General features: G+C 42.3%; 1 protein-coding gene across 1 annotated transcript in view; it reads right to left on the reverse strand.

The window, feature by feature from the left end:
• The window catches only part of LOC135543975 (baculoviral IAP repeat-containing protein 2-like), a 40,480-nt gene extending 36,328 nt beyond the window's left edge, over positions 1–4,152 (reverse strand). Inside the window, exons 1-2 of the mRNA XM_064971285.1 lie at positions 3,922–4,152; positions 1,847–2,608 (exon numbers count right to left, since the gene is read on the reverse strand). Coding sequence (XP_064827357.1) covers positions 1,847–1,940 — 94 coding nt within the window. The 5' untranslated portion in view covers positions 1,941–2,608; positions 3,922–4,152. The remainder of the gene's footprint in view (positions 1–1,846; positions 2,609–3,921) is intronic.
• Positions 4,153–12,371: the final 8,219 nt, after the last annotated feature.

A 12,371-nucleotide genomic window follows, 5' to 3' on the forward strand; every position in this document is an offset into this window, starting at 1 on the left:
TACAATGACATTCTAGACGATTTTGTGCTTACAACTTTGTGGCAACAGTTTCCTGTTTCGGCATGACAATGCTCCCGTGCACAAAGCAAGGTCTATACAGAAATGGGTTGTGAAGATCAGAGATCGGTGTGGAAGAACTTGATTGGCCTGCACAGAGCCCTGACCTCAACACCATCGAACACCTTTGGGATTAATTGAAATGCCGACTGCGAGCCAGGCCTAATCGCCCAACATCAGTTTCCAACCTCACTAACGCTCTTGTGGCTGAATGGAAGCAAGTCCCCGCAGCAATGTTCCAACATCTAGTGGAAAGCCTCCCAGAAGAGTGGAGGCTGTTATAGCAGCAAAGGGGGGACCAACTCCATATAACTGACTTCCCAGAAGAGTGGAAGCTGTTATAGCAGCAAGGGGAGACCAACTCCATATTAATGACTTCCCAGAAGAGTGGAGGCTGTTACAGCAGCAAAAGGGGAGACCAACTCCATATTAATGTCCATGACCTTGGAATGAGATGTTCAATTAGCAGGTGTCCACATACTTTTAGTCATTTTTTGCAACCCGGGTCTTTTTTTGTTGTCGTCTTCAAAATGTTTGTTTGTATTATTTTTAAGAAAAGGTACAGTACACAAAACAGGTACACCTAGACAGAGAAAACAAAGGTGACAAACAAGACTAACAGTTCCCATCCCACCCACAGGAGTTCCCCAAGCCAAAATTAGATTAGTGGTTCCCAATAGCAGTCTTTTGACAGTCATACGGTGATGAGAACAAATATATGTTTCTTTCACTCGTCCCATGCATGCGTCATACAGATATGTCCATGTTTCTAATGTCCATGGATGACAGCAGCAACTCCTGTCTGCTTCAAAAGAATGAGGCGCCTGCCAGCGTTAATCCAGCCAGACAATTTGTACTTTACGTTATTTATAATAGGCAAGTCATTTAAGAACAAATTCTTATTTACAATGACCGCCTACCTGACGACCGGGGTCAGCCTGCAGGCGCCCCGGTCCGCCACAAGGAGTCACTAGAGCGCGATGAGCCAAGTACAGCACCCCCCGGCCAAAACCTCCCTTCACCCGGACGACGCTGGGCAAATTGTGCGCCACCCTTTGGGACTCCCGATCACGGCCAGGGATCGAACCAGGGTCTGTAGTGACGCCTCTAGCACTGCGATATAGTGCCTTATACCGCTGCGCCATTTCCTAGTCCATGCTGATGACAAGCATACTCATAACATGATGCAGCCACCACAATGCTTGAAAATATAAAGCGGTACTCAGTGATGAGTTGTTGGATTTGTCCCAAAACATAACGCTTTGTATTCAGGACTTAAAGTTGATCCATTTGCCACATTTTTTGCAGTTTTACTTTAGTGTCTTGTTGCAAACAACATGCATGTTTTGGAATATATTTATTCTGTACAGGATTCCTTGTGTCTAACGTGTTTGTGTCTGTGTGAGGCCTACCTGAGGAGTTGTCATACTGCAATGTGTGTCTAACGTGTCTGTGTGAGGCCTACCTGAGTAGTTGTCATACTGCAATGTGTGTCTAACGTGTCTGTGTGAGGCCTACCTGAGTAGTTGTCATACTGCAATGTGTGTCAAACGTGTTTGTGTGAGGCCTACCTGAGGAGTTGTCATACTGCAATGTGTGTCTAACGTGTTTGTGTCTGTGTGAGGCCTACCTGAGGAGTTGTCATACTGCAATGTGTGTCTAACGTGTCTGTGTGAGGCCTACCTGAGTAGTTGTCATACTGCAATGTGTGTCAAACGTGTCTGTGTGAGGCCTACCTGAGGAGTTGTCATACTGCAATGTGTGTCAAACGTGTCTGTGTGAGGCCTACCTGATGAGTTGTCATACTGCAGGTCAACTGGGGCTCCGTTTCGACACAGACCAATGAGGAACGGGCTCTTCTGGAGATGGACTAGGGTGTCCATTTACAAACAGGGTAGACAGTCTAGATATAGACAGCCTAGAATCTAGATATACAACTATTAGAGTCTAGATTTAGCTTCTAGATGGAGTTTTTTGACGAAGAGTTTGTAGAATTAGAGAAAAGGAAGGGCCATTCTCCTCAGGGAGAGAGGGATGAGTAACCCAGGGCAGGGGGAACACACACACACACACGTGATTGATGAAAACAGTATGCGTTTCCCGTCATCTCACACATCAGCCTGGAAATAGAACTGAAGGTTTCAGAACTGATCTGACTAACAACCTACAGAAGAGAAACTGCCAACCTTGTGTCATAATAGTATATCACAATATGCCAGAACACCTTATAATAACATATGATATGCCATTTAGCAGATTATTTTATAAAAAGTAGTCAGTCATGTCTGAGCCACAGAGAAGTGCCTGTCTGTAATCACCAGACTAGGCCACACCACTCTGTCCACTTGGTGAATATGGACAGAACACACACACACACAGCCCTGGGTATGGCTGGTCAACCCTCTCCCCCTGAATGGAACAACCCTCCTGGGGTTGTTTACGTCTCCATGGCAGCAGAGATTAACCAGACAAAGAAATGTATCTGTCTGAGAGGAAGGTTTAATGGGAGAGTAAACGTTGTCCTCCTTTACTGCAGAAATGTTGACAACACCTGTAGGGGAGACAGAAATATCACATTAGTAGAGTGTTATAGTAGTAGTATTTATTAGGATCAACAATTAGCTGGTGCAGAGGCAGCGTCTACTCTTCCTGGGTCCAAATTACAGCTAAATTACATACAGCTAATTCTATATTTAGACAACAGCAGGTGTGGCGGCTTGTAGGGGAGATACAGAGGAACATGGCATTAATACAATGTGTCCTACTGGTTGATTTTCCCTGTAATGAATGCATTACATAGCTACGTGGTTAAACATATTCAGACAACAGCTGGTGTGGCGGGTTCAGCACTTCCTGCTTTTGAATTGGGAGGAAATGAATAGACAAAGGACACATAAGCTACACAGTGACGATTTTATCATACCATTTATGTAGTGTTTCCCTCAGACCAGGTTTCAAATGTTGCCTACACGCACACACCGCGTATATTTTAAAATATGTTGAAATACAGCAAGCTGACTTGCTACAGTGGTAGTCAGCTAGTTCAGTTAAAATTGCATTGTATGGAGCACGAAGTCATATTGCTTAATTTCCCCTCCAGTACAACTTTTTAGGATCTGCTGTGATTTCACATTTTAAATGTGGTGAACAAACATGTATCAAATTGTCTGAGATGGTGAAACTTGTTTTTAAACGAGCTAGCTAACGTTAGCGGGTGTTGTCTGTGTAGCTCGATGGCGTCAGAACATTGTTGTTATCCATAACTGCTAACTAACTAGATACGTGGTGACAATATGGGGATAATATGTAAATATTACAGTCAGCAGAAGGGGAACCTTGGTTAAATATATCTGTTAAGTCCCTGTCCTCCTGGCGTTAGACCAGTGACTCACCCTCTAGAAAGAAATATCTCGGATCAAAGACAAGTCTTTACAAATACCTCAGTCAGTCGTCACTTCCGTTCTGGTAAATGTGACCACGACGTTGTTTTTTTACCCGAGAAGAAACCAAGTAGTTATAGAAATTCCACTGTCTATAGCCCTCTATGTAGAAATAAACATCAATGTGATGAAGGCCATTTCATAGCAAAACAAAATAACATAACAAATGTCATATTTCCTTGTATAATAATATCACATGTTTTTGACCATAATTAATTACAAGATCAAACAATATTTTCATTTTCAATAAGTTGTACACACCAAGTTGTTTAAAATGTACAGTAGGCGAGGTTACAACATTCATTATAGGAAATGTATGCTTGTCCGTGAATGGACACTGTCGGTTTTAATTTAGATCACATGATCGATAATTTTATGGTGTGAATATGAACATGACAACAGAGTAATAAAATGGTTAACTTACTTTTGTCCAACAGTTTTCAGGCAGATCACAGGGAGGAAGTAGAACTAAACTAACAGCAGCCTAACCAGAAAGTGGAACGTGGAACCGTATATCTATGCTTATGACTCGACTCGCCTACACACAAGAGGAATTACCAGTATTATTTGCGCCGTACCTTGTGGGTGGTTTAGTCAAATATGGTGTGAATGTGTTATCGTGTAACATCTGCAAGGTTAACGCATGAAACTTTTGATCGATGTTACCCTCATAGTCAACGGCCAGTTCACCTGTTGATGTTTTCCCAGTGGTGCAAAAAGTACCCAATAAATATACCTTACTAGAAAATTACTGAAGTAAAAGTGAATCAACCAGTAAAATACTACTTGAGTAAAAGTCTACATTTATTTGGTTTTAAAATGTACTTAAGTACAAAAAGTAAACGGAATTGCTCAAATATACTTAAAAGTATAGATAGATATTTTTAACGTTTTTTTTTTACATTTACTGATAAATCAAATAAAATTATATTTGTCACATCCTCCAAATACAACAGCTATTTGTGAAATGCTTACTTAAAAAAGCCCTTAACCAACAATGCAGTTTTAAGATTTTTGTTGTTGTTGCCAGAGGCACATGATAAAATGTATGCAAGTATTGTGAGGGCTGTCTTTTTAGACTTCCGTGTGGCTTTTAACATTATTGATCATAGTCTGCTGCGGGAAAAACTTGTGTTATGGCTTTTCACCCCCTGCTATAATGTGGAAAAAGAGTATCAAATCAAATGTATTTATAAAGCCCTTCTTACATCAGCTGATATCTCAAAGTGCTGTACAGAAACCCAGCCTAAAACCACAAACAGCAAGCAATGCAGGTGTAGAAGCACGGTGGCTTGGAAAAACTCAACCCACTCAAGTGACGCTATCCTCTTAGGGACGGTATGAAAGAGCACCAGTAAGCCAGTGACTCAGCCCCTGTAATAGGGTTAGAGGCAGAGAATCCCAGTGAAAAGAGGGGAACCGGCCAGGCAGAGACAGCAAGGGTGGTCCGTTGCTCCGGAGCCTTTCCGTTCACCTTCCCACTCCTGGGCCAGACGACACTCAATCATATGACCCACTGAAGAGATGAGTCTTCAGTAAAGACTTAAAGGTTGAGACCGAGTTTGAGTCTCTGACATGGGTAGGCAGACCATTCCATAAAAATGGAGCTCTATAGGAGAAAGCCCTTCCTCCAGCTGTTTGCTTAGAAATTCTAGGGACAATTAGGAGGCCTGGGTCTTGTGACCGTAGTGTACGTGTCGGTATGTACGGCAGGACCAAATCGGAAAGATAGGTAGGAGCAAGCCCATGTAATGCTTTGTAGGTTAGCAGTAAAACCTTGAAATCAGCCCTTGCCTTAACAGGAAGCCAGTGTAGAGAGGCTAGCAATTTTTTGGGTTCTAGTCAGGATTTTAGCAGCCGTATTTAGCACTAAATGCAGTTTATTTAGTGCTTTATGTAGCCGTAAAGTAGAGCATTGCAGTAGGCTAACCTAGAAGTAACAAAAGCATGGATACATTTTTCTGCATCATTTTTGGACAGAAAGTTTCAGATTTTTGCAATGTTACGTAGATGGAAAAAAGCTGTCTTTGAAACAGTCTTGATATGTTCGTCAAAAGAGAGATCAGGGTCCAGAGTAATGCCGAGGTCCTTCACAGTTTTATTTGAGACAACTGTACAACCATCAAGATGAATTGTCAGATTCAACAGAAGATCTCTTTGTTTCTTGGGACCTAGAGTACTTGTCTAACAGAACACAGAGGGTGCTCTTTAATAGAAGCCTCTCAAACATAATCCAGGAAGAATCAGGAATTCCCCAGGGCAGCTGTTTTGGCCCCTTACTTTTTCCAATCTTTACTAACGACATGCCACTTACTTTGAGTAAAGCCAGAGTGTCTATATATGCGGATGATTCAACACTATACACGTCAACTACTACAGCGACTGAAATTACTGCAACACCTAAAGAGTTGCTGTTCGTTTCAGAGTGGGTGGCAAGGAATAAATTAACCCTAAATATTTCTTAACTAAAAGCATTGCATTTGTACAAATCATTCACTAAACTTCAACTAAATCTTGTAATAAATAAGGTGGAAATTGAGCCAGTTGAGATGGCTAAACTGCTTGGAGTAACCCTGGATTGTCAACTGTCATGGTCAAAACATATTGATACAACAGTAGCTAAGATAGGGAGAAGTCTGTCCACAATCCAGGATGGTGTGACAAGGTACAGAATGGCAGGCAGGGTCAGGGTCAGGGTCAGGGTCAGGGGCAGGGGCAGGGGCAGGGCAGGCTCAGGGTGAGGGCATGGTCATGGTCAGGGTCAGGGCAGAATGGTTAAAACCGGGAAAACTAGAAAACAGGAACTAAAAAAAGACAGGAGCAAGGGGGAACTGCTTGATGAACAAAACTAACTGGCAACAGACAAACAGAGAACACAGGTATAAATACACAGGGGATAATGGGGAAGATGGGCGACACCTGGAGGGGGGTGGAGACAAGCACAAAGACAGGTTAAACAGATCAGGGTGTGACACACATACACATGGATTTAGTACTGTAGATATGTGGTAGTGGTGGATTAGGGGCCTGAGGGCACACAGTCTGTTGTGACATCTGTGAATGTATTGTAATGTTTTTAAAATTGTATAAACTGCCTTAAATTTGCTGAATCCCAGGAAGAGTACCAATGGGGATCCATAATAAATACAAACACTCAGACATCATTTATAACACATCATTTACAAAGAAGCATTTGCATTTAGGGACAGATCAACCTTTACAGGGGAGGGGTGGTCCAAAATAGGGGAGGGTTGTTTTGGTTTGGGTGGGGGCACAGGGCATGAAAGTGCATTACTTCCCTGGTTTACATTAGCTGTTCTGCTCGTATTATTAGGCATATGTCGTAAGTCACGACTTCACAGGAGAGCCATTTTTTTTAAAAATGTGGGGGGGGGGGGGCAGAAATGTCTTCTGGATCATGTGACCTTTCATGTGCTTTAATAACAAACGTGTATAACATCTGTAAATATGAATAAAATTGTTAAATTACGAGACTTGTTGGTTAAGCTACAGAGCTACAGTTGCTAAAGAGATGGAGAAAACACCTGTCTCCGGATTACATCGTCAAACTAAGGGCAACCATGGCATCCGTGACAGGAAGACGCATCCATCATGCATGATGATGTATACAGGTAAGATAGTGTAGCGCTAGCTAGCGACATTTTCAGATATTACACATTTCTAATTTTGACAGAAAGTGGTTTCATTTCAAGCTAAAGTGTACTGTTAGCTAGCTAGCGTTAGCTGGCTGGCTCCCTAGCTGACTTTATTATTCGTATACCAGAGGTGTTTTCTTTTCTAGTTAGAGCCATATGTTAGCTAGCCAACATTAAACCTGGTTGGTTAGCTCCCAGTATATTCATGCAGAGCAATAACAACATAATTTGGCACTATGTTCATTGTTTTTTAACTAGTTAGCGTTAGCTGGCTGGCTCGTTAGCTAAAGTTATGTGACATGTGTGATCTTACAGCCGGGTTCATTGTTTACCTAGCTAGGTTCATTGTTTACCTAGCTAGCTAGCTACATGTCTTAAGCTAAAGTGTACAGCACCCGTTGAATATGGTGTCAGTAAACTTTGGCAAAAAAGCGTAATGAAATTGTTGCCAGCAGAGCTGGTTAGGCTGTTTTCATGTTTTCCAGAGGTAAACTAATCATTGGCCAGAGTGTCAAGTGTGCGCTCTGAACGCTCCGAGAGTGAAACGAGATGGGTGGGGCTAAAGCTTAAGAGGGCGTGAACGATGCTGAATGGGTGTAGACAAAGAAGAGCTCTTCACTAGATATCAAAACATTTAAAGGCCAAAATTGAGTTTACAAATTTATCAACTTTCATGGCAGAATTACTTTCCCATTGTTCCTCAAAAATGCAGTGTATGATATACCATTTTGTAGCTCTGAGTCTCTACTTTACATCCAATGGTGCTACATAAGCCAAATCTAGGTTTTGAGTTACATAATGGCGCTGACAGAGATGGTCGCCCCGCTTCAGGTCCTTAGGAAACTATGGAGTATTTAGTTTTTTATGTATTATTTCTTACATTTTTACCCCAGAAAATCTCAAGTGTTATTACATACAGCCAAGAAGAACTATTGGTTATACAAACAATGTCAACTTACCAACATTACGACCAGCAATGCGTCTTTCCCGAAGTGGATCCTTTGTTCAGACCTCCACCCGGGACATGGGATCTTATCCCAGAGGCCGACCCAAAACAACGCGGTCGCCGCAGGAGAGGCTGATGGAGCGGCCTACTGGTCAGAGTCAGAAGGAGAGCACACCATCCATATTACTCACCAGTGTCCAATCTCTAGACAACAAGGTGGACCAAATTAGGGCACATGTTGCCTTCCAGAGAGACATCACCCTAACCCTAACATTCTCTGTTTCACGAAAACATGGCTCGCTCGGGAAATGTTGTCAGAGTCAGTACAGCCACCCGGTTTCTTCACGCATCGCAACGACAGAAACAAACTTTCTGGTTAGAAGAAGGGCAGGGGTATATGCCTTATGATTAACGACTCATGGTGTAATCATAACAAGATACAGGAACTCAAGTCCTTCTGCTCACCTGACCTAGAATTCCTTACAATCAAATGCCAACTGCATTATCTACAAAGACAATGCCTAAAAACAATAAAAATAGTCTGTAAAGTTTTGCATACGCCACACATCGAAACACAAGGAATAGTGTTTTGGTCATTTGTTATAGGCTGTTTTTAACGACACGTAAAATGTGGCTTAATTGACCAATATCAGTCATTTATTGATGGTGCCGGCTGGATATGAATGCATATGGATGTCCTGTAAATTTCTCAAATTAGCAATTTTTCGTTTCTATCTCTGTACTGTGTCTGTATCTTCGTAATTGTATACAATACCAGTCAAAAGTTTGGACACACCTACTCATTCAAGGGTTTATCTTTATTTTTACTTTTTCTACATTGTAGAATAATAGTGAAGACATCAAAACTATGAAATAACACATATGGAATCATGTAGTAACCATAAAAGTGTTAAACAAATCACAATATATTTTAGATTTGAGATTCTTCATAGTAGCCACCCTTTGCCTTGATGACAGCTTTGCACACTTTTGGCATTCTCAACCAGCTTCACCTGGAATGCTTTTCCAGCAGTCTTGAAGGAGTTCCCACATATGCTGAGCACTTGTTGGCTGCTTTTCCTTCACTCTGCGGTCCAACTCTTCCCAAACCATCTCAATTGGGTTGTGGTCGGGTGATTGTGGAGGCCAGCTCATCTGATGCAGCACTCCATCACTCTCCTTCTTGGTCAAATAGCCCTGACACAGCCTGCAGGTGTGATTTGGGTCATTGTCCTGTTGAAAAGCAAATGATAGTCACACTAAGCACAAACCACATGGGATGGCGTATCGCTGCAGAATGCTGTGGTAGCCATGCTTGTTAAGAGTGCATTGAACCTCGACTAACCGGTACCCCCTGTATATAGCCTCCACATTGACTCTGTACCGTAATACCCTGTATACAGCCTCCACATTGAACCTCGACTAACCGTTACCCCCTCGCCTGTTATTTTACTTCTGTTTAATTATTTGTTACTTTTATTTTCTACATGACACTTAAGTATTTCTTAAAAATTCTTAAAGTATTTTTTAAGTTAAAGGGATTGTAGGTAAGCATTTCACTGTAAGGTTTTCACCTGTTGAATTCGGGGGGGGGGAATACAATTTGATTTGAATTCTAAATAAATCACAGACAGTGTCACCAGCAAAGCTTTTCAACAGGACGACAGTGTCACAGATTAAATAAATGATGAACTTCACAGGGTGGTGAAAGTTCAAGGTGATGAGCTTGATGCTCCTTTCCAAAAATATCAAGGTTCTTATTATCAGGTATGAAGGTAAGACCCAGATGCAGACAACTTTGAATTAACAATGGTTTAATAATCCAACAGGGCAGGCAATAGACAGGTCAAGGCCGGCAGGGGTCAGTAAACCAGAGGTGGGGCAAAGGTACTGGATGGCAAGCTCAGGGTCAGGATCAGGGTAGACAGAGGTCAATAATCCAAAGGTGGGGAAACAGTCCAGGACGGCAGAAAGGCTCAGGGTCAGGGTAGGCAGAGGTCAATAATCCAAAAGTGGGGCAAAGGTACAGGTCGCAGGCAGGCTCAGGGTCAGGCAGGCGTGCTCAGGGTCAGGACAGGCAAGGGTCAAAACCAGGAAGGCGAGAAAAAGAGAGACTGGGACAAGCAGGACCCGAGACACAAAAACGCTGGTTGACTTGACAAACAAGATGAACTGGCAACAGACAAACAGAGAACACATGTATAAATACACAGGGGATAATGGGGAAGATGGGCGACACCTGGAGGGGGGTGGAGACAAGCACAAAGACAGGTGAAGCAGATCAGGGTGTGACACTTATTCTGGTGAGATGATAATCAATGCTTGGCTGCTGTTTGACAAATAAAAATACAGCTCATTTGTTCATAATAATAATCTCATCATGTACGTTCGAGCCAACATACGTTCGAGCCAACAGTGTGCAGATAGCGCTGTTGGCTAGAGTACACGTGGCAATTGAGTACCACAGCATGTCATAATACCCATAAAACCTCAATCAAATCAAATTGTATTTGTCACATGCGCCCAATACAACAGGTGTAGTAGACCTTACCGTGAAATGCTGAATAGAACAGGTGTAGTAGACCTTACCGTGAAATGCTGAATACAACAGGTGTAGTAGACCTTACCGTGAAATGCTGAATACAACAGGTGTAGTAGACCTTACCGTGAAATGCTTACTTAGAGTTAAGAAAATATTTACTAAATTAACTCAAGTAAAAAAATTATAAAAAAGTAACACAATTTCATAAAAATAACAGGGATATATACAAGAGGTACCGGTACTGAGTCAATGTCCGGGGGTACAGGTTAGTCAAGGTAATTTGTACTTGTAGGTAGGGGTAAAGTGACTGCATAGTGTGAGCGGACCAAGTAATTGGGCGTCACTCTAAAGCGGGAAGGTGGAATAAACGAGTCAGGAGTAGGTTTCTTGATTGAACACAGTTCTCTATTGAGGGCATTTGGTCAACACAAACACTCCAACATAATCAATGAAAATCTCCCAAGGAAAAACATACATCTTCTCCAGATGAAACAGGAACACAATAGGATTATCTTTAAACTACAGCAAAAGTCACGGGACTGTCACCATCTTAGTGGTTCTTCCTGGATAGCTACTCTCTCTCCGTGGCCATCTTCCAGAGATAGTTTTCCCCTCCTCTCTCTGCTGGTTCCATTCTCTCTCTTATAGGGGATAGAGAATATGTCATCAGTACCGTCAGCTGTGCTTAATTGCCTCTGGTTACCTTGTCTCCCATGCCTTGTTGGGCTACTATCCGTGAGCCCAGCCTGCCCTCTGATGGTCCTTCCACAATAGATAATAAAAAGTGAGTAGCAGCAGTGTAAAAACAAAGGGGGGGTTCAATGTAAATAGTCTGGGTGGCTGTTTTATTAATTGTTCAGCAGTCTTATGACTTGGGGGTAGAAGCTGTTAAGGAGCCTTTTGGATCTAGACTTGGCACTCCGGAACCGCTTGCCGTGTAGTAGCAGAGAGAGCAGGCTGTAACTTGGGTGACTGGAGTCTTTGCTGTCTTCCATTGCTGTTATCTACAAATGCATTGGAGCATGAGTTTTTAATCTACAACGATAAATAGGCCTACATCAAGATAACAAGCTAATATGACTTTAACTAGCTGATATTTCACTTAGTATTGTAATGGAACAGGCAGGGAGCAGGTCTCGAACCCTCAACCTTCTAGCCCAAAGTCCAGCGCGCTATCGGCTGTGCAGAAAAATCTAGCTAGCTATCTAGCTAGCTAACAAGCCCCCTACACACTGTGACCTGCTTAGATAGCTAGCTAGCTGATAGGGGAGCGCGCGCAAGATGGTGGTCAGTGCAGATACAGTGCCTTGCGAAAGTATTCGGCACCCTTGAACTTTGCGAGCTTTTGCCACATTTCAGGCTTCAAACATAAAGATATAAAACTGTATTTTTTGTGAAGAATCAACAACAGGTGGGACACAATCATGAAGTGGAATGACATTTATTGGATATTTCAAACCTTTTTAACAAATCAAAAACTGAAAAATTGGGCGTGCAAAATCATTCAGCCCCTTTACTTTCAGTGCAGCAAACTCTCTCCAGAAGTTCAGTGAGGATCTCTGAATGATCCAATGTTGACCTAAATGACTAATGATGATAAATACAATCCACCTGTGTGTAATCAAGTCTCCGTATAAATGCACCTGCACTGTGATAGTCTCAGAGGTCCGTTAAAAGAGCAGAGAGCATCATGAAGAACAAGGAACACACCAGGCAGGTCCGAGATACTG

Source organism: Oncorhynchus masou, chromosome 8 (assembly GCF_036934945.1).
Source record: "Oncorhynchus masou masou isolate Uvic2021 chromosome 8, UVic_Omas_1.1, whole genome shotgun sequence".
Taxonomy (NCBI): Eukaryota; Metazoa; Chordata; class Actinopteri; order Salmoniformes; family Salmonidae; genus Oncorhynchus; species Oncorhynchus masou.